This window comes from Sinocyclocheilus rhinocerous, unplaced genomic scaffold (genome assembly GCF_001515625.1).
Source record: "Sinocyclocheilus rhinocerous isolate Xijiao unplaced genomic scaffold, SAMN03320098_v1.1 scaffold1697, whole genome shotgun sequence".
Classification (NCBI taxonomy): Eukaryota; Metazoa; Chordata; class Actinopteri; order Cypriniformes; family Cyprinidae; genus Sinocyclocheilus; species Sinocyclocheilus rhinocerous.
In genome coordinates, this window is record NW_015629509.1 from 88001 (window position 1) to 114958 (window position 26958).

General features: G+C 38.3%; 1 protein-coding gene across 7 annotated transcripts in view; it reads left to right on the forward strand.

Annotated features, from left to right (window-relative positions):
* Positions 1 to 17469, forward strand: part of LOC107739003 (netrin-G1-like) — a 93162-nt gene extending 75693 nt beyond the window's left edge. For 3 of the 7 annotated variants that reach the window (XM_016550949.1, XM_016550950.1, XM_016550951.1), the window contains 4 exons: positions 4407 to 4433; positions 7261 to 7305; positions 8262 to 8321; positions 16687 to 17469. In XM_016550949.1, coding sequence (XP_016406435.1) covers positions 4407 to 4433; positions 7261 to 7305; positions 8262 to 8321; positions 16687 to 16934 — 380 coding nt within the window. In that variant the 3' untranslated portion in view covers positions 16935 to 17469. Of the gene's footprint in view, positions 1 to 4406; positions 4434 to 7260; positions 7306 to 8261; positions 8322 to 12693; positions 15389 to 16686 lie in introns of those variants that run through there. The other 4 variants (XM_016550952.1, XM_016550955.1, XM_016550954.1 and 1 more) reach the window with 4 other exon arrangements.
* The last annotated feature ends 9489 nt before the right edge of the window (positions 17470 to 26958 follow it).

The following is a 26958-nucleotide window of genomic DNA, read 5'->3' on the forward strand; positions in this document are numbered from 1 at the left end:
AATTAAGCTCTCTAAACTGCACAATGAATCTCTTATTTACATCATGTCTGCACTTAGTCATGAGATGATTCATGAGTGTGCAAAACTGCACTTAAAAACTGCGGTGCTTTCAGCGGTGAGGGAATTCTGACAAAACGTTTCTGATTGGCCATTGCGTTCAAGAAATCAACAGATATGTCTGTGATTGGTTACATTGCTCAATGCTGCAAAAACACGTTGAGGGTATTTAGCGCTTGGCTAAGCGCTCCAATTGCAGCAGGGCCGACATCAGGGATTCCATGACTCACAATTTGGGGGGGCAATCGCCCATGCTGCGGAGTAATACTCTGTGGTTTAAGACAGCACTTCTTTACAGAGAACTGACTAATTCCTCTTGTCCTGGCAGGATTAAACTGTGCAAATGAAACTTCAAATCAGCCCAGTCTGGCCTTGTAAATTACTCGCGATCAAAGCACTTAAAGAGAGAGATGTGTCCCGACACGGTTTCAGTAAAGGTTTTTATCGCTCCTCATTGACCTCGGCTTCAGTCCGCGAGGATAAAAGCTGAACATGATATAAGCTTTTATGCGACTTATTGATTTTACAGCTTTTTAACATTTAATTATTTGGATACAAAATTCCACTCGGCATACAACAGGAGCCATGAAAATCACGCTTGAGCGAGATCCACCAGGGGAGGAGATTCATAATACCTCATTTACTTCCGTTCAGCCTAGCTAGAGAAGACAGCCCAACACATCTGGAGATGACAGTCGCAATGAGAGTAAATTATTATCAACGGTGCCGTAGTGTACGACTGATGGCTGATTTTGTTTTTTAATTAGTGTACATAAGTATAGGGCTGCCAGATGTCAGTGTGTTTGCCTGCCGTTGTTCGGCGTCCTTGAATCAAATGGTTCATTCCTGGGCTGAAACTATAACAGCTGTACCCTTCCTCCCCTACCTGCCACCCTCAGACATGCAAACTGTCTTATAGAAAGAACATACACACGGAGAGGAAGACGGTTCCGTCCCGTTGAAGGTGTTTGCCTTTCTTGTTGTGTAACATGAACGATCTTGGAAGTGTAATTAAGCGTGTCCTCAATCCTCGTTCCACTGCCGTACGGATGCTCTAATTAGTGCTATCTGAAGGGCCAGGTGGCCATCTTGTCTTCTCCCAGAAGAGGAGAGTTATTTTGTACCGTTTGTGTTATCTAATTATTCATTTTAACATCTCCACCCTGGCTGCATATCCTCCACAACCTCCACGGGTTCTGTTTCCATTTCCATCTTGACTCTCGTAGTGTCAGCTCCGAAAGCATATTACGCTCGCTCTCTCTTTCTATCTTTTTTCTCTTTCTTTGTTTTGTGTTATGTTCTCCTTATTCCCCCATGAGACCTGGTTTGTTTACTTTGCCTTTTCCACATCTTTCTCTGTGCTGCCGCAACGGTAATCTCTCTTTCAAATATTTGTTTCTTCCATCACAGGATTTTCCGCCGTGCGTCGCATTCCCAGAATCTTAACTGTGACTGTGACTCATCGCAGTCACTTTTTCATACTTGCTATCTCCTGTACAAATCTATTCACTCTGCCCTGTAAGACGTTCAGATGGAGGCACCGTTACTGTAGCGGAGGTTAGACAACAAGTTCCACTGTTGTGGATTGTCACATTTCCTTCCGTTTTGAGGCACACGGTTGCTTGTGCATGTCACGGCTCACGTCCGGGTGGAAAATGGATGATGGATGGCCAGGAGATGTAAGCGGCCAGGGAAAGTAATTACAAACTTTGCCTAGGGTAGAAATTTTGTAGATAAGCGTTACCGGAATGTCCAGGTGGGCAGAAAAAGCAAACAGATGAGACTCTGTGAAGGTCAGGATGTTGCTCTACCAGAACAACAATAATGAGGCTACCAGCAATTCAACTAGCTCTGTTTCCAACATGAAACATGAAATAAAGCATCACAGAGGGTTTTGTCCTTTCACTGGCGAAGGAAATGGGCGGTTAAGGAACAGATTGGCTTTCAAATTGGAAAAAAGGAAAGTCGTCACAATTTTCGTGCCGTCCAGCGGGAATCCCTCAAGCTGGATGACTTGGCAGGCGAGTGAGTGTGTTATGTAGGGCAGGACAGATCTGGTATCTTTCCCAGGTTGGGTTAATTACGTCCCGTCAACCTCTGGGAAGAAGACTGAAAATTTAACTGTCAGTATAACATGTGTTTAGGTGGGTGTGGGTGGATTTCCCCCCCAAGAGAGTCTCTATTCTTTATCATTCTGTGCATGTTCATTCAACATTGTAGGAGTATTTTGACAGCATAATTGCTTGATTGTGAGAAAAGGGTCTTATTAATTTATGGAAGTGTGGATTTGCACAAAATCAAGGAAGTATTTGTTTAAATAGAAGGAACATAGAATAAGTATATACAGGCATATTTATAATATATATACATAAGAAAAAAAATGTGTGAAAGTTGTGACTTTGAGGTATTACAGCAAGTCACTGGTGGGACATCTTTCTACCTTATTTACCTCCCCTTAAGGGTTCATATTACTACCCTAAGATGCTAATATGCACCTAGATATGGTACAAAATTGTCTCTTTCACACTTCCACAGTGACAAGCCCCAGAAGGTATAATTTTTTCACATTCTGTCAGATAATATTTCAGGTGTGTTAAACAGCCAATAGCATAAAAATGACAACCTAACATGTAAAATAAGGATCAGGTAAAATGGAAAAATCTTCCAGGATGTGTATTCATTTAGCACACACACTCCTGCTCATTAATGGTGGATCCTGGAGACTCGAGTAACCCCAGAGTGCAAAAGTTCAGATGGTAAAAATCAATGGAGTATGCAATAAACATAAGCAGCCTAATGTGTTTCTGCATCAGGCTTCACAATTCAATTCCTGCTCCCCGACATAATGGAGAGTTTCAGCAGGTGAGGGGGGTTGAAAACCGCTGTGATTGAAAGGTAATCTAATGATATGACACATGATATTTTGCGTCCGTCTCGGGTGGACGACTGTCCAACTCAAAAGAGGAGAGATGAATAAATAAATAAATTTAAAAAGAGGTTGAATTGCACTTACATGAATCGTGAGGATGAATGCACACCATGACTAAAAGCCTGACTGTATTTAAAGCAAAGAGAGCGGACAGTGTGCTATGAGAGGTGCTGTGTTACACTGTTGATGCTGTTTAGAGTATATCCAGACGTCTGTATGTGTTTCTGTGGTGTCAGATGCAGCATCAACATGAGCCATAATTTTTTCCGTCATGACTTGCAAGTAAAAAAAAAAAAATCCATAGACTCACATTGAAAGAGGGAGCCTTAATAAATAAATAAATCTCCCAGAAAAAGAAAAAAAAAACTGCCAGAACACCCTTGCAACCAGAGAGCGAGAATGTATTGCTATTGCACAGTTGATATAATTTGGCAAATATAGACAGTAAAACCTTACTCTAAAGCAGGGGGTTTCAAACTGGGGAATGGGCACCCCTGGAGTCCACAAGGGGGTGCTATGGGGGGGGTCAGAAAATTTTTTTAGGGGACGGAAAGTGTGAAAATGGAACTAAAACTCTCATGTGCTATAGTTTGCATATAAGATTCAAGTCAGAGAAGTGTGCAGGATTTTTCACTTAACTTCTTAAATGAAAATCGAGCAGGATTTCTTCAAGGAAAGTCTCTCTTTTATATTGGCAGATCTAAATACCAGGGCATGATGTTAGAGTTTATATTTCCCTGTGCAGGTTGACCTCTCCACTTTCCTCTCCCTCTTGCTATTTTTCTGACTCAGTCTTCACACGTGTTCATCGGAGGTGCCTGCAGCCTTTATTGTCCTAGTCATTTCTCAGCCCTCCTTCCAAAGGTCATAAATTTGGCTCTTAACTGTCCCTGTGAAGCAGAGATCAGGGAGGGAGATTAGATGGCGCACACTAGATCGATGGCACATGGCAAGGGCGTGAGTTCAGTTCTCTTTCTGCCACCAGAGCATTGTCTCCAAGAGTTCTCCATCGTATAGGAAATCCTCCATTCACTGTTTTCCAAATGGTCCTCTTGATTGAGAAACATAGCACCTCCCCCTTTTATTTATTTATTTTTCATTTATTAAGAAAGCTAATAAACCACTACAAGTTCTTTCTTTTGAATTTGCTCTTTTTTTTTTTAAACAATGCAAAGATGTTCTCAGCTGTTATCAATTATTTGACACAAAAAAACAAGATTACATTTTATGTGCATTGTAGATGTTTTTATTCATATTTGTATTAATATTTATTTGTATAAAAATAATATTTTAATAGACATAATTATTAGTATTTTGTTTATTATTATTGCTTTGTATTACATTTTAAAATTGCTATTTGTTGTATTGCTAATGCTATTTACTGGTGCTAATATAATCTTTTCTCTCATCTCTCTTCCAGGTCTGCCAAATAGTGTTGGCCCAGTTAGTAAGTAAACAAACTCATAGATCTATATCAACAGGAAGTGCGAGATGATCAGCTTTGCTTCTCACTTCAACACAGGTCCACTTCTGGTTAAACATTTATTTCTGATTTTCATTAGATCTATCGGATATAAACTGCGCAACCTAATCTGATTGGTTTGGAAGTTAATTAGAGTTGGGTTGAGTTAAATAAATTTCTAGAAAACAGCAGTTTTCTATAGTAAAGATTATGGATGGACTAATTCAAATGCTGGCTGTGCATGCATTACATGTATTATAAACGCTACAGGGGCTGTAAAGCAGTTCAGGATCTTGTCCGAAGTAGAAAGAGGGGAAGATCATTTTAATATGAGAAATGCAGGTCTATGTGGTATTATCTGGTCCTGCCAGGGGCCTCATAAGCCAGCAGACAGATAGAGTTACAGGCGCAGGGAGGTTGAATGTGAAAACTGGAGCCACAGAGATATTGAACAAGTCAGAATGCATGTAGAGCCCTGAATATTTCCACATGCTTTACTTCTCCTAGGTCCAGGACAAATATACACATTTCCTCTTTTGATAGATTGGTATAATATATCACAGGTGTATGGAATAACATTACATAAATCAAATATTCAATAATGAACATTGAAATTATTACAAGAGTGAATGGAGTCTTATTTATACATAAATTACTGTTTGATGTTACCAGTGACCATCTGAAACTGGTGAACACAGAAAAAAAAATCTTGCACTAAAAGTTGCACTTTTAATCAGAAATGTATGTCAAACCAAGTGGACACTCCCTTCTGCTCTCCTCAAGTGTGTTTTGTATTTGGCCGTATAGCATGGCCTGTGCTGTGCCATTTCTGCATGGGCTCACTCCATTATTTCTTATTCAAACGCCATGCCATGAACATTCACTCACTGTCCTCATGGTGAATTTACACACCTCCATCCAGAAAGACACAAAGAGGTGACACTCACAATGCAACCAGGGTCCCAAACAGCTTGATGTTACTTTAGTACCAAAACCGTCCTTTGACCATCACTATAACAATTATAAACACCATTCTCTCTTCCTTCACGTAACTATAGAGAACGCTTGTAAAGAGTGTCCTTGAGGACGGAGATGTTATGCCGAGACTGAAAAAGAAAACACTGCAGTTTCCTCAGAGTTGCTTGAGGGTAATTGAATTCTTTATTGACTTTTCCCAATTCTATTTCAAGTTTATTAAGCCTGCCAGAATTGCCTAATGCAGGCATTAGAGTAAAATTAATATTTTAAGATGAGATTTTGGCTGTACATGATTGCATTTCATTACTGGGATGGCATTGATTAAAATCTGTCACTTCTCATTATCCAATTTTTATCCAAATTTTCACTAACAAAAACATTAATGAAGAGCAGATGCGATGAGCATTGCTCCTAATCACTTGCTAATACGGAACACATTTTATATCAATAATAAAGCTCAGCGTGGTCCCATGGGTATCACGGCAGAGGCTTCTGTGTGTGCAAGTGTCATGGAATGTGATGAGAGAGGACAGCTGGATTTGTCCATCACTCAGAGGTCAGATCTGTTCCAAACTGATAGTGACTACAATGGTTGTCCATTGCTGCTTGCTCACTCTTTGTGTCTCACTGGATTCAAAAATTAAGAGAGAACTTCCATTAAAAAGGGTTGTAGAAAAAGTGTTTCTCCAAATATTGGATTAGTTTGATGGATCCAAATTGTGCATTTATGTTTTTTAGTTTACAAATGAAAGCTAAAGGCTAAGAATTGTTTGAAATAGTTTTTATGAAATTGAGTAACAAACAAAGCAAATTTATTGATGAGATGATGCTGACAAACCAAGTACTAATCTAAAGAAAGAGAAGCACTTTATGATGTTGACACACCCTGAACTTACATTATCTTAATCTTACAGAAATTATTTGCTTTTCATCTTTAATTTATTTCATGAAATATTACTGGAGCTTGAACTGAAAACTCATAGTGAAGTTTACGGAATTCCCCAAATCACATGGAAAAAGAGATTTCTCCCAATGTGATTGGACATAGAGGCAATTTCATAATGGGTCTTCAAGATGGGTTTCCTCTGTCAGTAACCTGCGTGTGCATGCTCTCCGAGTCCCCAACCACCATGCTATGTCCCTGGAGAAAAAAAAAAATCTTGATTCAAATTCATAGATGTGTCCTCACTGGAATTCCTGCACCCTGTCCTCGTTTCACGTGCCCACACACTGAGGTCAACCACGAAGCAGCACATAAGGGACTTAACCATGTTTGTGTTGGATGGATGGAGCATTTGGTTTGGTCCTCTCACTTTAGTGCTGCCTCTGAGATTGACACGAGACTGCTCCATTCCCAGCCCTAATATTTCCGCCGCTAAGGAAATGAATTGTATGTAATTATGAGGATATTCCCATCAAATCGTCATTTCAAATGTTAGCTATTTTTGTCATACAGAACCACACTTCAAATGAATCAATTTGATAAATTGAACAAGCATCTCAAGCAACCATGAATACACATGCGCACAATCCAGTCTCACACCCGAAAGACACGATTTCCCTTCATCACTGTCAGCCGTCATTCCCATGTATTAATATAGAGTAAGCCACAAAACACAGCTCAATTACATACAATCTCTAGAGATGATCTGTGATTGTTCTATTGGTTGCTTGTTCTCATCGAGCCTATCAGCTCAACTTTATGAATGACCCATCTGGAGATGTGTGTAGCTGTTTATGTGTACATGAGTCCAAACTGGACCCGTCCTAGTGCATCTGACATCCGACAGCCAGTGCATTCAATTAACACCTGATTTCTCCTGTATGCATGCAGTTCGGCAGAACATTTCATCCCTAGGTGTCGCTAACCGAAATCAAGGTAGGGTACATTTTTAACTTGGATACAATTTCCTATGATCTGACTCACAGAACGATTTTTAGGCTGATGTAAGAGTGAAACAGATTCAGCAGAAGTTTGCTGACAGTTAGTCTTTTTTGTATATTTGTTGTACTGAATCATTCCAGATGGACAAACGTCTTCTTTTTGCCTTTTCTCTTTTACGTACCAGTTTCTGACATGTCTGAACACTGAGATTTTTGAGCAATCAGCATTTCTAAGAAACAAGCTGAACAGCCATGAAGACACACACAGATGATTTAAAGCGTTACGCCCTCCATTTTAATTTGGCATGGCGCTCTCTCTTGGGCCCTCTCAATATTTTCTCAGCCATGCTGGGGAGTTTTCATGGCAGTTTTAGGTAGACTGATTCAAGGTAATCCATTGCGCAGATGTCCAAAAAGAAGCATCACGCAAACAACGACCCTGAGTAAACAGCGTTGTTGATTGAATTGGGGGTTGGAGGTTAGTAAAGGACATAATGCTCATTGCCCCTTGGTTTGTTTTGTGACTGCACGATGAGCTGATAACTTTGGGATTGTTCTGAGCCCTGTTGTTCTGTTGCTGTGTCGGACTGGCAGCGGGACGTGGGGATCTAAGCCTTACGCACTCTCACACAAGAAGCCTGGGAAGCTAAACTACACTAATGCCAGCTGAGCAGTTTCTGCCAGCAATGTAGGCTTTTTCTTTTCTAAAGCCATCAAAAACTTCCAAACCACAGCAGCTGCAGGGAATGGAACGTGCGCTGTGCAAATTTGTGTTATTTTTGTATATTTTTTATCATTTATGGCAGAGTAACAGGATTAGTCTAAATTCTTTTCTTTTTATTGTCAATTTCATGCTTTTGGCACAGACAGATTGGAATGTTCATATCATCATTTGGGTTTCTGTTGATTTCATGTGTTTTATTTTATTTATTTTGTCTTTATTTTGTCTAGTAGCTCCTCAAGTTGCTTTGTCAACCGTTCCTTCTGTACAAGTTGCAAACAGTAAAAGAGGTAGGAGGACTCGATTCATATACTCTCACTATTCTGTGTCAGTGTATGTTGTCCGAAATACCCCCTTCACTATGCCCTGAATGAATCCAGAGTGAGTCCTGTACCTCCTGCACTTGCAGAACACCTACCCCTGACCCTACTATTCCCACTTTGCATAGTATCAAGTACAAATATAGTAATTTTAGTGCAATTGTTTACTTTGTTTTATGATTAGCTCCATCCTGAATCATCATGGAAGCTCTGTACCGAATGCTTCAGAGACCCAAGTCTTTGAAAATTGAGGAGATTTTACTTGATGAATCAGGAGGGAAGTGTTCAAATCATGTTGACTTTGTCAGATTAACGGGTTATATACAGTCAGTGTTGCTGATCCAAGTGTGGATGAGAACATTGAATCTGATATAATTCCGCAGTGGCTCACAGACGAGAAGCCCGTCAGTTTTTTGTTAAAGTGGGCCCTCTAAAACATTTTCCAGGCAGAATGATTGACATATCCAGGCAGCTTTAAAGATCGCTTTACAGGAGATATGTCTGTCTCAACTCCTCCAGTCGGGGGATGGGGGAAAAGGCTGCAGAGGAGGCCTGACCTCAATCCAGATCTCGATAATGAGAAGCCCTCCATTTCTCCCGAAAGCCCTGGAATCATCTCAGGAGGGAGGGACGTGGAGGCTTTATGAGCGTAACTCAGATTTTTCAGACCTATTGGGTTGAAGGTGCTGGCCAGTTGGTTGACCAAGCATCCCTGGCAGGTCAGGGTAATGCCATCAGTTTGTTATGTTATGCCAAGAGCAGCATCCGAGCATCGAGATTCAACTTCACTTTGAAACTAGGACAGACTCCTTGCGGGTCCTGTATAAACGTTGTTTGGTTTCTTTGGAGGCTATGGGGAAATAGATAGGAAGTTATTTCTGATTTGCTTGTGCTATTTCTCATTTTGGAGCTGACAGAATCAATACTGAAAAAAATGCTTTGTCTTTCATTTTTATGGCAGTAGTTCTGTGGAGAGGATACAGTTTGTGTACCCGTTTTCGACCTAAGAGATGCTTTGTTATTTCGGGGGCATAGAAAATAGAAGCCATTGTTTTATTCCTGTGTTTGAAAGTTCCAGCTCCTTCACTACACCCTTCCATCATTTCTGTGAGACAACTCTCCATGAGCAATAGAATATAGTACAGCGGATGTAAATTTCAAATCGCACGTGCACTCGCATTCTGCCGAGGTTGAAAAGTACATCTGCTCGTGTTTGATTTCCATGTAACATTCCTGTTCTTATTTTTCTCTCCATCGCTGTGGTTTGCTCGAGGCCAACTCTCTAATAACAACACCGCTTCTCCATTCATCTTAAGGTGATCTTACATCTAACACCGCTTCTGCTGTTTCAGACCATCCAAACCTCGCATGCCATGGTGCCCCTCTTCTGCAGCGCCGCCGTGACTCGCACACACTTACCCTAAACACAGCCACATCTCTCTCCTCTTTTTGCAAGACTGCGAATGTTTCAGTCACTCCAATCGCTGCAGTTACCTCGAAGTGCTAAACACCGTCATTTGCGTGAGCTGTAAGCACAATACTAGAGGGCAGCACTGCCAGCTGTGCAAGCTTGGATACTACCGCAATGCCTCAGCAGAGCTGGACGATGAGAATGTTTGCATAGGTCAGTCCTCCAGCACTCCTATCCACCAACACGGCTTATCGCACATCACACTCCCCCCAAATCTACCATCTGGCCTTCTGTTTCTATTGCTCCATCATCCTCCATCTCCTCACTCCCTTCTCTGTGTCTGTCCATCCCTCTGTCATCACCCGAGTCTCTTCACGCATGCTTGTGTGCGTCAGCAAAGTCACGTTGATCTCCACGTTGACCCTCCAGTCTTTGACTACAAAACCAGCAAGTATGATGTGATGATCCACAGCAAATTAGGACAGAAGACACTGTAGGGGAAAAATAGGGTAATTTTTCATGTTTGTTACAAAGCCAATAAAAGAAAAATAAACAGGTAGAGCAGAGAACAAAAAAACAAAAGCCAGACAGGTGTCATTGTGAGACAGAGGTGATGTCTGCCATCCCACTTCCCCAGTGAGGTGTCTGGGAGGGCTCGCACCCACAGAAAAAGGTGCTGCGTGTTGCATATGTCACTCTCGGAAAGAAGAAGCAAGAGAAAGAAGAGAGCGAGAGAGGTGTCTGGGAGCAGGTCACGACTGTGTGACTTACACACACATCTTTAGGTGTTACAGGTCACAGACTCTGACCTCCACTTCAACCGAGCAATATCTGTAGTCACAGGAGGGCCACAGAACTGTCAAAATATATGAAAAGTGCATCTTGGGAGAGGTTTATGTTAGTGTTTTAGCAATGCATTAATAATTAATAAGCATTAATGACTTTACTTAGAAATGAAACGCGTATCTGCTCTGTAGCAAAACCTTAAGGCTATGTTCACACTTGTAAAGTGTTCTGTTGTGCTAGGCATCTGAAAACACTGATGAATTTATACTGAAAAGAAGTAGGAGAGTTTTAAAAGGAATTATTTGTTTCCTCAAAAAAAGAAGAAATGTTTAAGAACAAATGTACAGTCATGATCAGAAATGCCATTACACACATCAGAGTTTCAGGCTACAGGTCCAAGTTCTTCTGAGAAAGCACAAGAGAATTAATCAGATTCTCTTTTGAATTGATAATATTAAAACTGTTGCATATTTAATACCCCTCAGTAGCTCAACATCTGCTCAAATTATTTGTCGTCTTTGTGGATATCCAAGAAATGCAGGTTTTGAATGGCACTTCAGCACCATAAGCAGACCTCAGTTAATTGGCCAGATGTCTTTGGGTGATCCATGACCTGGAAATTTACTGACATTGCCAAAAACTTATAGTCAACATGAAATCAAAATTGACTATTTACTTGGATAAAATACTTAGATAAAATTTTTCCGATCAGTATCTTGTTTAACTCAGAAATACATAAATTAAAATTAATGCAAATGCCATTTAAAGGGTTAGTTCACCCAAAAATGAAAATTAGCCCATAAATTACTCACCCTCAAGTCATCCTAGGTGTATATGACTTTCTTCTTTCAGACGAATCCAGTCAGAAATCCACTCATACGTCATCCGATTCGATTCGCATAGATTCGCTACAGGAGGCCTTTGTTCACCCCCCGGAGCCATGTGAGACATTTTTTTATGGATGGGCGCTTTTTATTGTACTTATTTTGGACTGATGCATGCAACACCCGCTGAGTGGCATTAAACAGCTTGAAAGATCAAAGACAATTTTTAATATAACTCCTACTGGATTCGTCTGAAAGAAGAAAGTCATATACACCTAGGATGACTTGAGGGTGAGTAATTTATGGGCTAATTTTCATTTTTGGGTGAACTAACCCTTTAATGTAGACTTCAAGGACATTTTCTGTAGTATCAAAGGATTTAATTATGATTATCAGTGTTATCAGTATTTGAGTTGAATGCACTTATGGGCAGCAAGTGAATTGGCTAATCAGGAAACCATGTGACTGTCTTTTGGCGCTTTTCCACTGCATTGTACGGCTCGGTACGGTTCACTTTTGGGGGGGTTTCCACTGGGTACAGTACCTGGTACCTGGTACTTTTTTTAGTACCACCTCGGTTGGGGGTCCAAGCGAACCGTACCGTTACCAAAACGTGGCGGGCAAACTCTGCTGATCAGGATCCAGCGAGAGCTTGATGGGGCGATGCGGAATGAAAAAGTTTTCCAGGAGTCGCGGCAGTAGAGGCAGCGCAACTATAACGACATGTGAATAATCCCGTCCATTCTAGCAATACTAAACTGCAGTGGAAACGCAAACCGTGCCGAGCCGTGCCGAGCTGTGCCGTGCCGTACTGAGCCGAGTCGTACCACGCAGTGGAAAAGCGCCATTTGTTTCTCTTTTGTATGTTCCCTTCCTTCATGCCACTCATTTTTGATGCTAAACTACATATAGAAATATGTTTTCAGAAAATTATTCAGAATACACAGTGCAGTCACTCAGTAATGGTCTACGCTTTTGCATTATGGGACTTCCAAGATGTTGAACATTCACAAACATTCGTTTTCCTTACTAAACTAAATGCCATTGTTTCCATTTTCCACCTTCACTCACCTTCCCCAGCTGATGCTTCTCATTTTATTCCTTTGAAATGGTAGATGTGAGGTAAATATTCAGATATAGGGGTTATAAATCTGTCCTTTGTAGACTAGCAATGTGCATGAAGGAGGCAGCAGAGGCCCATTTTGAGCGAAAATGCTTTTTGTGTTGAAAACAGAGGGACTTTATTCATGAGCTGATCTGAGGCTGAAGACCGCAGACCCCATCTCCCCACTGTGTGTATGTGTGTGTCTTGTTTCTACAGACTGTAATTGTAATCCCTTTGGCTCAGACACTGATCGCTGTAATGGCACAGGATATTGTAAATGTAAGGAGGGAGCGACAGGGGCTAAGTGCCATGAGTGTCTGCCAGGATATTTGTGGGACAATGGCTGCAAATGTAAGTAGAACCTCCACCCAACCTGCAGCTTCAGTCCCCTGCTCTCTTTTGCGTCTCTCTTTCTCTACCCCTCCCTCCCTTCTTCTTTCCCTCTTTCTATTTTCTCTGTTTGCTGCTTCTTTTTGGCTTACCCGGGAATGAGCAGCTTGGTTTGCTTACAGCACTTGGAAACAAAAACAAAAAAAACTTGGACTGACTTCCATCCGGGGCTCAGTCACACCTGTTATGCTGCCTTGTTAGTGGGTTAACTGCAGAATTCATTTTGAGGGAATTATTCTAATCATTTATTAGCATTGTTTTTATTAATAGTATTATTGTAGAATTTTTCTCAAGCACAGAGATAAACCATGCAAACAATCCTCGGGCACAATCCCATGCACGTGCATTTGCGCAGATGAACACAGGCAGCTGAGCTAATATTTGGAGTGAGCAGAACATTTTACGCCTGTGCTGTTTTCTCTGGCTGTTTGCTGTTATGGCCACACTGTGATGGCTGGTTCTTCTCTCTTGGCTCCAAGCGCTGTGGTTGAAACGATCCGTAGGTCAAGCATTGATTTGTATTCTTCAATGGGCTTCCAGCATCAAAGGTCAACATTTAACAAAGCCTCAGATATCACACAGGGACGTTGGCTGTAATAATGTGAGATGGACAGTCCAGTAAATATGTGTATATTGAGTTCTGTGTAGCTTTAGACCCAACACTACAAGGCTGGTTTAGTTGAGAAGCAGAAATTCACAACATCACACGTCACGAGAGTAAAGTAAACCAGAGCGTTTGGTACAAATAGTGACATGTGGCAAATGCACTCCCATTACTGTCTGTTCTGGGAAACATATTGGAGAGAAATAAAGAGACATGACTCTTTATACACATCCATCATTCACCAGCATGAAGATGCATTACCATGTGCCTGTTTCAGCCAATGGTATGCACTAAGGTAAATCACCATAACCATTTTAATTTGATGTTGTCATCAGCACAGACGCTTTTCGTTAGACGTCCTAGACAAGAGATTTAAGTTTTGAGCATTTGTCTCATTCAAAGTCCCAAAGGCCATAATGTGTGTGATAAATGCAATCTAAGGCTCATTTTCCTGATCCCGTCCATCTGTATGCAGATTTCGGTATGCAATTAATGCTCAAATCTTTCTTCAAATAAGCCTTTTCTTCCCAGCGCACCATGCAATCTACTGCTGTTCTCAATAAATATTATCCCTCTTATCAAAAGCAAACCCAATAAATTGCTCAATTCTCTTATTACCGTTTATTTACATGCAAGCAAATTGCAAATGCAGAACTGGAGGTTGAGCACTTTTTTCCTGCTTGTGAGTGCACATGCTTTAAACATACAGAGCTTCTGTTGCTCTCTTAAAATAGGTGCTTATATTTATTAGATGTGCATGGGCTCTAGAGAGCGTGGCGTAGGCTATAGAGGTTAAACTGTTTGTAGGACCAACAGCAGAGTAAATAGTTTCCATGCCCCCCTCCATTGGAAGGTAAAGGTGTTTGTTAGCACCCATAACAGCTATAAATCACTGACACGGCTCTTCTTGCCTCAGCACCTTTTCCTGGTCATCAGGGGATATCAAACTGAGGAGACAGAAAGAGTTGAACTCACAGGGTGAAGCAAAAAGACCCAAACTCTTGAGAGATACATTACCTGCAAAACTGTGCCTCTTTTAAGTCTTTCTTCAGATGAAGCACAAGAACACTCTTTCCAAAGGCCACAGTTGTGGAAAAGGCAATCGATCAATTTGCTCTCTTTCCCTCAAAGAGGAGGTGTTCTAAAACTCTTTCCACAGACACAATCCACTCATTACCTCTTACTTCTTTTTGTACAATCTCCTTTTCATGAACAGTTTGGTAAAAGGCAACATTGATGTCTCAATTGCAAACAGTCAATATGCCGTACACTTGTGAAGACTCAATTCATTTATAATAGGAAACATCTACAGTAGTCTAAACGTGTTTTGTGCAGTTTAGGAGTTTAAAATCTCCTATCCAGAACACTGAATCAATAAAGAATCTCTATCTTTTGATTCATCATTTCTTTATTGTTTCTTAAAGACAAGGAAAAATAGACAGGGTAAAATGTGCTCAGGGACAGTTGATGGTCAGGTCATTACTACACCAGAGAAAAACAGGCACTGTAAAAATAAAAAAGGAAGTTGTAAATAAAGCAAAGATTATTACAGTACATTTTACAAGAAAATACTGTTTCAGTCTTTCTACTATAATTCTGCATCATATTCCATTTATTGCCATTTCTTTGGAATTCTTTGAAATTTACTAGCAATTTCTGAGGGAAAATAGTTTACAAGTAAATCCTACACCTTTTTTTGTTAGATTCTTTTATTAAGACTAGATAAACTAATCTAATCTAGATACTCTAATCTACATCAACTTCAAACACAAATAGCTTATTGAGGGCAACTATAACTTTGTTATAATGCCCATATGTTTCTTAACATTTTGACTCTGATTTAAGAAGTCTTACAAGATCGGAGAGAAAAGACTGAAACAAGTGAAGTGTTACATTAGGTAAATGCCCTATTTTGGCTAAATTTAAGAAATAATCTAATACATTTTAATTTACTGTAAATTATTATTATTATTTCTTAACATTTGTTATTTCTTAACATCGATACAAATATTTCTTAACATTTGATATTTCTTAACACCTTGATACAATTATTATTATTATTATTATTATTTAAACAAAATTGTGTCAGTTTGTTCCAAACATTAAGAAATTTATGATTTGCCTACAAATACTATTGAGACTGATACTAATTGAACCCATTCGATCTTTATGCGTGTTAATCACCGATAATTCAAATAGCTTGTTCATCTTGCAGGTACAATTTCTGGGTCTTGTTTTGTGGTGCGAGTGTGGGTTTTCACTAGGGAACGATTGATCTGCATCGTAAAAAGACTCGGCAGTGATGAACAGAGGGAATTATGGACACAAACAGGGGCTCATTTTTCCCTGACTCAACCATAAAGCCCGTATCCACACAGATGGAGAGAGAGAAGCTGGAGACCATGTAGTTTTGCCAGCTCCCTAATCAGCCTGTTATGACTGGAGAGTTACACCTCTTCTCTCTATCATCCAGCTCTTCCTGTCTGCTCAGTCCAGCCCAAAATAGCTCAGTAACAGCCATTAAACAGATGCTGCGACGCACAAGACCTCTCAGAATCATTCCTCGCAAACTGATAGAGGTCAGCGTTTGTGTGTTAGATGATTATTTTCCAATCAGCAGAATTACAATGCTTTGATGAAGACGTGAAAGGCATGGCTTGTTCATCCGTTTTTATTTGTCTCTGTTGGTTTTGCTAGTTTACACTGGAATTTGTTTGCCTGAAGCTTGCTCAACAGCTTACGTCCGAGGTCTGGCCTGTTGTTAAATGCACCTGATACATCTGAGGGGAATGCAAGTCATTGTCAGGGATTTGGAGAAACCGCTGCCGTGTTAATGGTTTGGGTTAATGCCAGGTCTCTTGAGAGACATTTTCTTTATTTTGAGGTGGCCGTTGAGCAGGGATGCTTTTTGGAACATTTTAATCAAATCTCGAGTTCAATTTTCTGTAAGAAAAAAAGTCTATTAATATTTTTCACTTATGAATTTCTATTAATAATGATATTAAGTTTTCTACTTGTGATTCATTTCAATCAATACTTTGCCTGCACTTTGTATTGACTATTTCTGTCTATTTTCAGCAATAGATGAATATATGATATCTCAGGATAGAGCTCTATGTAATCATAGAAGTGTTCATACTTGTTTGGGTGTAGCCTATATGTGTGTGTGTGTGGGTTTTTGTCTTCTGCTTACCCTTTTCCTCTCAATGCCACAGCCCGAGTGTGTGACAACGAACTTCTGCGTTGCCAAAACGGCGGCGTGTGTGTGAACAACATCCGTTGTCAGTGTCCTCCGGCATTCACCGGCCTGCTTTGTGAGAAACCGCGGTGCGAGAACGAGCCAGGCGGCTGCGGAGGGTCAGACTCGGGCCAGGCTTCCCTCCGTCCCCCTGGGCTGATCCTGCTTTCGCTGCTGTCCGTCCTGGGTCCCGTTTTCCTCGTGGAGATCTGCTGGATCCTTTGAGAGGCAGATCTCCGACTGTCCAGCTTCTTCTGTATAAGCAGCGCACCAGACCCACCGACACTCGGCCGGCCATGTGGAATGTGCCCAAATATCAAAGCGAAATTTCTGAGGATGACAGACAAAATACAATAAATAATACATCAATAAAAATAGTATTTATAAAAATTGATTCAATATGAAAATCGAAAAGTAAAAAAAAACATCAAGGTGTTATTTATAGAATTTACCTGAGCATATGCTTCATGAAGCAAATAAGAGGAAGTAGAGATGTGAACTAAGCCATAATAGATACTCCCCTATCAGAATGAGAGAGTGACAGGGATTGGAGCGGACAAGACTCATCCCTTTCCTCCCTTTATCACCAAGGCAACGGGAGCTGCATTCAGCCAGCGGCATGTACAAGTAAAGCCAGCTGCCACCCCTCACCTGAGCCATTCTGGGTATCATGTTGGCTGTAGACTGCTTTTGGCTATTGTGACACGGAGCGATGGAAAACTGTCCGGATTGTGTGAACTGGCAATTACGGAAAAAAAAACAATATGGAGAAAGACTCAAGAAAAGAAAAGAAACAAGCATTCTTTGCTGTCAGTGCATTGTGGATATAAGAAAATCTATTCAGACTGTCACATTTGATCCGCTTTCAAATTGAGCTCGTCCCGCTAACACGTCCCACCTCACCTTCAAAAACAAACTTTAGAGTGTCCTTTACGTCAAAAGCCCCATCCTTCCTCCACCCTGTGCTTTTGTGAATGTTATTCTGTAACCCTTGATATTTTTTTTAGTACAGTATATATAATTTTTTGGTTTTCCTTTCAGTCTGTGTGATTTTAGTCACACTCATGTGGCACACCCCCTTATCCTCCAAAAAATATGATGAATATGAAATAGAATATGAAAATATGAAATGTGACGGACTGTTTGCTGAGGCCACGGTCAAAGATGTATGTTTTCACCCAAACAGATGAAGTGCTTAGACAGTCATCAGTGTATTTAATTTTTGTATTAATACAGAAGTTATTTTCTTGACAGAGTAAAGATAATGTAGAACATATACTTTTTTGTATTATTGCTGAAATGTGTTTAAGGGCAACATTTTAGTGCATTCAATCAAGGTGCATACTGAATTAAATATCTGATTATGCTGGTCTGAAATTTATTTTATTTCATTTACACTTTTGTTTTCTCCTTCAGTTGGATTGTGAAGTTTTCCTAAAGTATATTGGCAACGTGCTGGCATCAAAGAATATCAGTTTACATACAGTATATATACTGACGTGTAAAAAAGAAAATCACACCAAAGGACATTCTAAATGTTTTCTTGTTGCTTTAACACTGAGAAATTTAAGTGAATAAAACTTTAAAAGGACTTTATGTAGCTGTGTTGTACTGTTGTATGTGTCTTTTATTGCAGAATGAAGAATCTAAATTTTCCCTGCGATGAAAGCATGATAAATAATCGCATATGTCTTTATATAACGCATGCATATAAATTGCATACTTTGCAGAATAGTGGAAAATGCTTTAAGCCTCAGAATTTTCTGCACACCATTTATCTCAAATTCAATACAGTAATGATTTGTTTCAGTGAAACGCATTATCGGATGGGCAGAATTAAATATTAACAGCTATTGATGTCTGTTTGAGAGCCTGTTTTATGGAGTTGGTCTTGCCTGCGAGTAAACTGCCCATCTATCGCACGGGTTTGTTTTAAGCAGAAAGTTTTACAGCCTTTTTCACGATTATAAAGTGTGTGACAATACAGGCCTGCTAAATGAATCATTTTGAAGGAGATGCTCCAGACACATTTGTCTTTATCTGCAGTGATTCTTAGTAACTAGGTACTAATTTATGAATCTTGTGTTTGTGTGTGTTTTTATGTGTTTGTGTATCTGCTTTCAAAACAAAACAAATGTTAAGTAATATTGCACTTTCACATTAGTGAAAAAAAAAAAATAAAATATATATATATATATAAAAAAAAAATTTCACCATACACCCTAAAAAAGATCAACTAGTCCAGAGATGCTCTTATAGTTATTCCTTGGCTGAGAAAACTGGAGTTCACCATGTGTACATTTGTGTTATATTGGTTCAGAAATGCAACTTTCTCTTTATCAAGGCCGACATACACAACACTGACAAAGAGAATAAACAATTCAGTGCATCTATATACTCATCAGATCCACTGTGTATTCAACAAATTATTTGAACCAAGCCAACAAACAGGCTCAGCCAAAATCAGCTGCATTGTTCCAGTTGATCACTCCTATTTATAGGTGGAAAGATACTGCAGATTATTTAAAAAAAAGATCCAGTGAGTTTTTTTTTTCTGCATATTTGATTACATTTATTTCTATTTTTCTTAAAGCGATGTGTCAAACTTTTTCTTGCATCTGGAGTTAATCTGCCCTTGAACAAGGCAGCCTATTGATTTTTAAATCAGCTTTTCCATTTGTTAAGAAGTTCAGCTTCAGTAAACATGATGATTTTTTACTTCAGGCACATTCAACTTTTCCATTGATAACAGGAATGAAAATCCTGAGGATTCATTTAACGTTGACCGTTTCAGGGTTTTGATTTATGGTTTCCTATTCAGGGTAAGACTTGCAATGTTGCACACACTTTTATCAGCTTATATCACAAAAACACACATGGAAGTATTCAGACGAATTAAGAATATGTTTCTGGAATGACCCATTTGATATGATAATGTCACAACAGCACAGGAAACGTGAACCAAGGTTACCCAAAGAACTGCTAAACTCAGATGACTGACTGGCTTCGGTAAGATCATTATCCACCATTCAGCATCTCGCTTTTCTTCCCAGAACAAAAGCCCAACTTTGGCTCGGCATCTAAGTCCTTCTCTTGGAGGAGTAATGGTGATATTGTTCCCTCTGCTGCTAATGGGAATATCTCTAAAAAACACACACACACAGGCTTTCTAAAGGGAAACCACGCTGCATTTGGTATTTGGCTGCAAGAAGACATTCATTTGTCAGATTTGATGGAATGGAGAAGCTCAGCCCATTGTATGAAGAGCAAAACAAGGTGGATGGGTTCATGTTTGCACACTAAAGGTAGAATACATGAATGAAGTATAGCACTGGAGAATGTGTGAGCACTGGAGAATCCTGAAGGTCAAACCATTGTGGAAATGTAAAAGGTCTTCAAGATTGTTTAGGATGAATTCATTTCAATAACAAGAAAAAGTCATACGAATGTAGGTAGAAGCACCAGCACAAAGAATAATATGAAAGAACATTTTAATAGAACTGAGAACATTTATGGAAGTTCAAGAATCCCTACAGACCACAAGTGTGTGTGGAATATGAATAACCAAAACTTCATTACTCATAACCTTCAATGTTTTTAAACATATAGGTGAGGGGAAAATGGGAATCATATCTGAATTCATTTAGAGTCTATTACAGCACTCAGTGCTCACAATAAGAAATCTTTCTAGTGGCAATATACATGTCGATCTAGTCGAAAGCTATTCAACTATATGAGATGATCAAAACGCAATGAACTCTCCAAAAATATTACGGTAATTCACTCTGCCCATCCAAAATGTAGATTCACTTGATTGAGTTTGTTCACTTTGTCACCATTGGATCCTCTGCAGTGAATGGGTGCCGTCAGATGAGAGTCCAAACAGCTGATAAAAACATCACAATACATCACAATACAACATCACAAAAGTGAAAAGCTGCATGTTTGTAATAAACAAATCCATCAAGACATTTTAACTTCAAACCATTGCTTCATTCTCATTTGAATCAGGAGAGAAATATGCACAGATTAAGCACCGTTAAAAGTGAAAATAATTTCAAAGTTCTAAACGGTGGATTCACTGGAGGAAGTATATTATTATGGATTATGGACTCATAATTTGGCCAGAAACAACAGTTTAAAGTTCAAATAATCTTAATGATTGATTTGTTTCTTAAAAAACACAGCTTTTCAATTAACAAGATGTTAATTGATGGACTGGGGTGGTGTGGATTACTTGTGAATTTTTGTAATGTTTTTATCAGCCTTTTGGACTCTCATTCTGACGGCACCCATTCACTGCAGAGAGGATCCATTGGTGAGCAAGTGATGCAATGCTACATTGCTAAATCTGTTCTGATGACGAAAAAAAAGTACCTACATCGTGTAATAAAAGAGATAAAGTTACTCAGAGGAATGGACTGATATGCAGTGTTGAAATGGAAAAAGGTATACTAAGTGACTTTCTTCTTTCTATGATTTAATGCATATTTAAATAGTGTTTTCATTACAGAAGAATTGTGGGCCAAACCGTTTCTACACTTGATCAGCTAATATAGCCCAGATTACGCCAGCACAACTTCATTAAGCCACCTAACCTCATGTGACGAATGCATACAAATAAAAATATTTCCTGGCACGGACGAGTCCCCGGGGCAGAGGCAGGTGTATGACTGAAGATTATTCTTGCCATTTTCCAAGTTAGTTTTTCACTCCTCTCTAGAACACAAAACTCTGAGATCCAAATATACAAGAAATATATTGCTGTGTATCGCTCTCTCTCTCTCTCTCAGTGTCTCAGAGGTACACACACACACTGACACCTTAGCAGCACTGCAAGCATATTTTCTCCGGCAGTGGGGAAATAGACTTCTTTTGCGGTATGGCCAAGATAAACTAAAGATGTAATGCATTATTTAGACCTACGGCATGCCCTTTCCAGAGGTAGATAAGCAAGAAGTGTGAACACCAGACATTGTGGATGTCATTTCAATGGATGGATGTGCACACATACACACACACACTCATAGTTGTGAATAACAATGTGGCTCAGGGTTAGGAACGAACGGTTTAATGCTCTTCTCATTACAGTCACTACTTCCGGTTTCATAATCAATCTGCAGCCATGTTTTAAGAAAAAACACGGGCTCTGTTGTATGTTATGTGGATCATTTCTGTCATGTAGTACCTTTTGAAATTGAACTTTAAAAATTTGAAATTGCTTGTAATTGTTGGAAGTATTTATATTAAAGATATTGCTATTTATGTTGATAAAAGAGAAATGTGCTCTAGTCAGGCTCAATCACAAATCCAAATTAAATTCATTAAATCCATTGCTAATACTTGCATACATTGTAATACTTGTAATAAATGTCACTTCCTGGAGGATTGGTTTTTTTTTTTTTTGTTGTTGCTTGTTTCTTGGGGCATTACAAAAGTTTAAAAGGCTTTGGATAAATCTATAAATTGATTGCCAATTAAAACAATATTTCAAAAGTTTAACAACATTTTAATATGATTAATACAAAATGTAATATTAATAAATTCCCTAAAAAAGTTTTTCATTTGAGAGGTTAATATAAATGATTAATTTAATTTAAATTTCTCAAATCTTTAATATTTTAGGATAATGGGATATATGATTGGGCCAGTGTTATTTTTAATTTTTTTTAATTCTTTATATATTATTAGTGTAGTTGTAATATATATTTTTAATTATAATTATAATAATAATAATAATTATTATTATTATTATTATTATTAAATAATAATAATAATTATTATTTTAATTATTATATTTCATTAATTATTATCTTTCATTAACTATTAATTATCACAAATTTATTGTTAGGGTAACATTTTTGTTTTTATGTTTTTTGTTGGTTTTTTTGGTTTGTTGGTTTGTTTTAATTCAATTCATTTATTTTTATTTTTCATTCAATTCATTTATTTTATTTTATTTTATCACCAAATCCCATTTTTTAATAGTTTTACTTTTATTTAAAGATAACAACAGTGGATGGGGACATACAAATGCACTGCAAAACAGGAATGACCCTTATGTTTTAAATAGCCATGCGACAAATATTCATAATTGCAATATACATTTTGTCTTTCAGCTGTGCTGCAAAAAAAATAACAAATTTTACATTTTACTTTTACATGGTACATTATTCTGGATTTCAGTGCCTTTATCAGCTCTGTGTTACTATAAATAAGTCAGACAGTCTTTGACCATGCTCAAGGCCAAAGCAATCGTACACAACTAAAGAACGCGCTGCGATAGAAAAGAACCATGGGTTGTTTGAGTTCGTAAGAATTATAAGTGGTGTTTGCTGAGGAAAGATTTACTATTTTTTTTAAACTCTATGACCCACGTTTTACTTTTATTTAAAGATAACAACAGTGGATGGGGACATACAAATGCACTGCAAAACAGGAATGACCCTTATGTTTTAAATAGCCATGCGACAAATATTCATAATTGCAATATACATTTTGTCTTTCAGCTGTGCTGCAAAAAAAAATATATATTTTACATTTTACTTTTACATGGTACATTATTCTGGATTTCAGTGCTTTTATCAGCTCTGTGTTACTATAAATAAGTCAGACAGTCTTTGACCATGCTCAAGGCCAAAGCAATCGTACACAACTAAAGAACGCGCTGCGATAGAAAAGAACCATGGGTTGTTTGAGTTCGTAAGAATTATAAGTGGTGTTTGCTGAGGAAAGATTTACTATTTTGTCTAAACTCTATGACCCACCCAAATCATAGGGCAACTACCTAGCACCTGCATTTGGGTTTTGTACACGCAAGCACCACTGACACTTGTGTATATTTTTTTTAGAAAGTATACTGGATGTGGATGTGTTGGTTGAACATGGTTTAATGTTTTAAGCTTTAATATTTTAGGACAGGATATATTCCAGGGGCAGTATTATTTTAGCTTTTATTTTTATATTTTTAGTTTTCTTTTTTAATTTGAGTAATTTTGTTATGTTTTTTTAGAGGTTTTTTATTAAAGGATTTGGCTTTATTTTTAAATGTACTTTTTTTATTTTCAAATTTAGTTATACAGTTATAGTTAAAAATGACCTTTCAGCAGGTTTAGGTAGCACAGAGCAGTCCTGTTCATAAAGCTGATTGTCTTAAGAGCAGTAAATCAAAAAGTAAAGGTCCTGTGTTGCACAAGCACAAAAATCCCCTTAGTTAATCAGAGGTCATCCGAGATCAGAGCCTCTCATCCTTCCACCTGTCCATCCCTCTGATCAGCGCTTCTAAGACGTCCCACGACAGGCATCCACTCAGCTAATGAACATCTCACCACTGTCCCTCTGCCCTCCCTGTAAAGCTTCTCTCCTCTCCACCATCTCCTTTGTTGATTTGACCAAAGTTGGATCTTTACAAAGGGAAAAATGACATTCCAGGTCGAGGACATCAAGGATGGTCAAGGTAATGAATGGCCACCAGATGTCCGTTATTAGGCTAATGCAGTCCTCCCTGCTTCTCTCAGGGGGAACGGCAGCTCTCACTAGTGGAGCACACGCTGAGATACGACTAAAACTATATGAGCTGCTGCTGCACGCCTGTGAAAACCTCTGGCCCAAATTTCATTTGGCAAATCACTTTACATACACTATCACACTTTCCCATACTACAGTTGAAAGGTTTGGAGTTAGTAAGATATTTATTTATTTATTGCAGGGAAAGACTTATGCTCAGGGCCACATTTATTTGTTCAAAAATACAGTAAAAAGTAGCATTGAGAAATATTTTTACGATTTACAATAAAGTTTTTCTATTTTAATAAAATGTATTTTAAAATATTAAAATGTATTTTATTTCTATGACGGCAAAGCTGGATTTTCAGCATTACTCCAGTCGTTAGTGTCAAACGATCCTTCAGAAATTATTCTAATATACTATTATTGATTGTCCCTGATTATTATCAATGTTGAAAACAGTTTTGCTGCTTAATAGTTTTGTGGAAACTATGATCATTTTTTTCCAAAGCATGCAGGCAACTACCTACATTGGGTTTTGTACAGGCAAGCACCACTCAGACTTTTATTTATATTTTTTAGAAAATATACTGGATATGTTGATGTGTTGGTTGAATGGTTTTTAGTGCAGCATCCAGGCTAATAGCAAAATGTCTACATCGTAACAAAGCAAATTATTTTTAAATGTGCACATTGAAATTATACAGAAAACAATTAATTTTATTTGCATTTTTAAATAAGCTTTAATATTTTCGGACATTAAGATATATTATGGGGGCAGTGTTATTTCACAATTATTTATATTGATATGTTAATTTAGCTTTTATTTTTAAATTTGTAGTTTTTATTTTTTTGGCATTTTATGTTATTTTTCAATATTTTTGTTTATTTATTTTAAAACATTTCAGCAGGTTTTCATGCTGATTTGGTGCTCAGAAAACATTTCTTATTATTATCAATGTTGAAAACAGTTTTGCTGCTCAATAGTTTTGTGGAAACTTTACTTACCAGGTGTGAACACATTTTGAGACATTTTGAGGATCACTTCTGAGTTAGCAAAAGTCTCAATTTGCTTTCCATTTAATCACTTCTGTCTGTGATACAAACACAAGCACCAACGCCAGATTTGCCAGCAGAACTGGCAAGAAACTGGCATTTGCTATCAGAAACTGGCTTCAGCCTTCAGATAAAACATTTCAGCAGGTTTTCATGCTGATTTGGTGCTCAGAAAACATTTCTTATTATTATCAATGTTGAAAACAGTTTTGCTGCTCAATAGTTTTGTGGAAACTTTTTTTTTGGAATCTTACCAGGTGTGAACACATTTTGAGACATTGATGAGATCACTTCTGAGTTAGCAAAAGTCTCAATTTGCTTTCCATTTAATCACTTCTGTCTGTGATACAAACACAAGCACCAACGCCAGATTTGCCAGCAGAACTGGCAAGAAACTGGCATTTGCTATCAGAAACTGGCTTCAGCCTTCAGAACAAGTCGAAAAGATACAGATCTTACCTTTAGTCACGTTTGGCAACGTGAGGTTTTTGGCTAATAAACCAGCTCTTGGCACTAAATACGAGCCATGGGGAATACAAACACTGTAATTTCATGTGCTTCTTGTCTGCCTGCCAACACTCCCGACTGTGCAGTTGTTCTCGATGGATTTTGCATTATGCACACAGGCAGATATTCAAAAGTGTCAAGAAAAAAGGGAAGTGGGTTTAGTGTTTTTTTCTGTGAGCAACATATGGTGCAACCCGGGACATTATTATAAAAGCACATGTTTTTCTCACAAATGTTGCTACTCAATGCAACAAAAAAGAATCCAAAGGTCACAGATTCTGAGCTGCAGACTTTAGTATAATCTTGTGAATATTCAATTAAAAATTTAAAAGTGCACCACCACCATGTCAAGACATTTTGAGAGGATAACATGAACCCAACTCTGTTCTTGTACCTGTGTTGTGAAATGAAATGAAAATTCAAGAAAAAATTCACTCAAAAATAAAAATTCATTATTTACTCACCCTCACCTCATTTCTGTGCTGTTCCTTTCTTCTCTGCAACACAAATGATTATTTTGTGAGGAATATTCTTGCTTAAGTATAATAAATGTGAATGAGAAGAGAAGCTGTCAAGCTACAAAAAAATGACATAAGCACCATAAAATCATGATCTTTTGAATAATATACACAATAAAAGACTCACGGGAGCTCAAACAACAAAATAAACGTCAAAGAAAGACAAGCTGAAACAAAAACTATACAAAAAAGAATCGCAACCAGTTCTTTCGAATTTTATTGTTTTGTAACTTAGTTTTAAAAAATTTTATAAACCTAATTCAATACAATAAAACCTTAAAGTGAAGAAACTAAAATAAAAATGTTCCTCATATGCAACACCCTTCATATACAAAAGCAAAGGAAAATATTGTGCCTGAATGTAAACCAGTCGAGCATGAGATTTTATTTTGAATCAAGTATTTCATTAAAAACCTCCAAATGTAAACCTGCTTACCTAGGCCGCAATGACTTCACAGGTCTCCAGAAGTGATTGGTGGATTTTTTATTGTTAATGTCTTGCAGCAGTGTTATGAAAAACTCTCTCAGTGGAGTTGAAGAGAATAGCTGATGCCATCATATTTCTGGATGACAAATGAAAGTGGAATACACCTGGAGGCATTCGGGAAGCGCGTGAGGGATTTGACACAGCCAGAGCGTCTGGTTCTTCAGGAACCAAATAG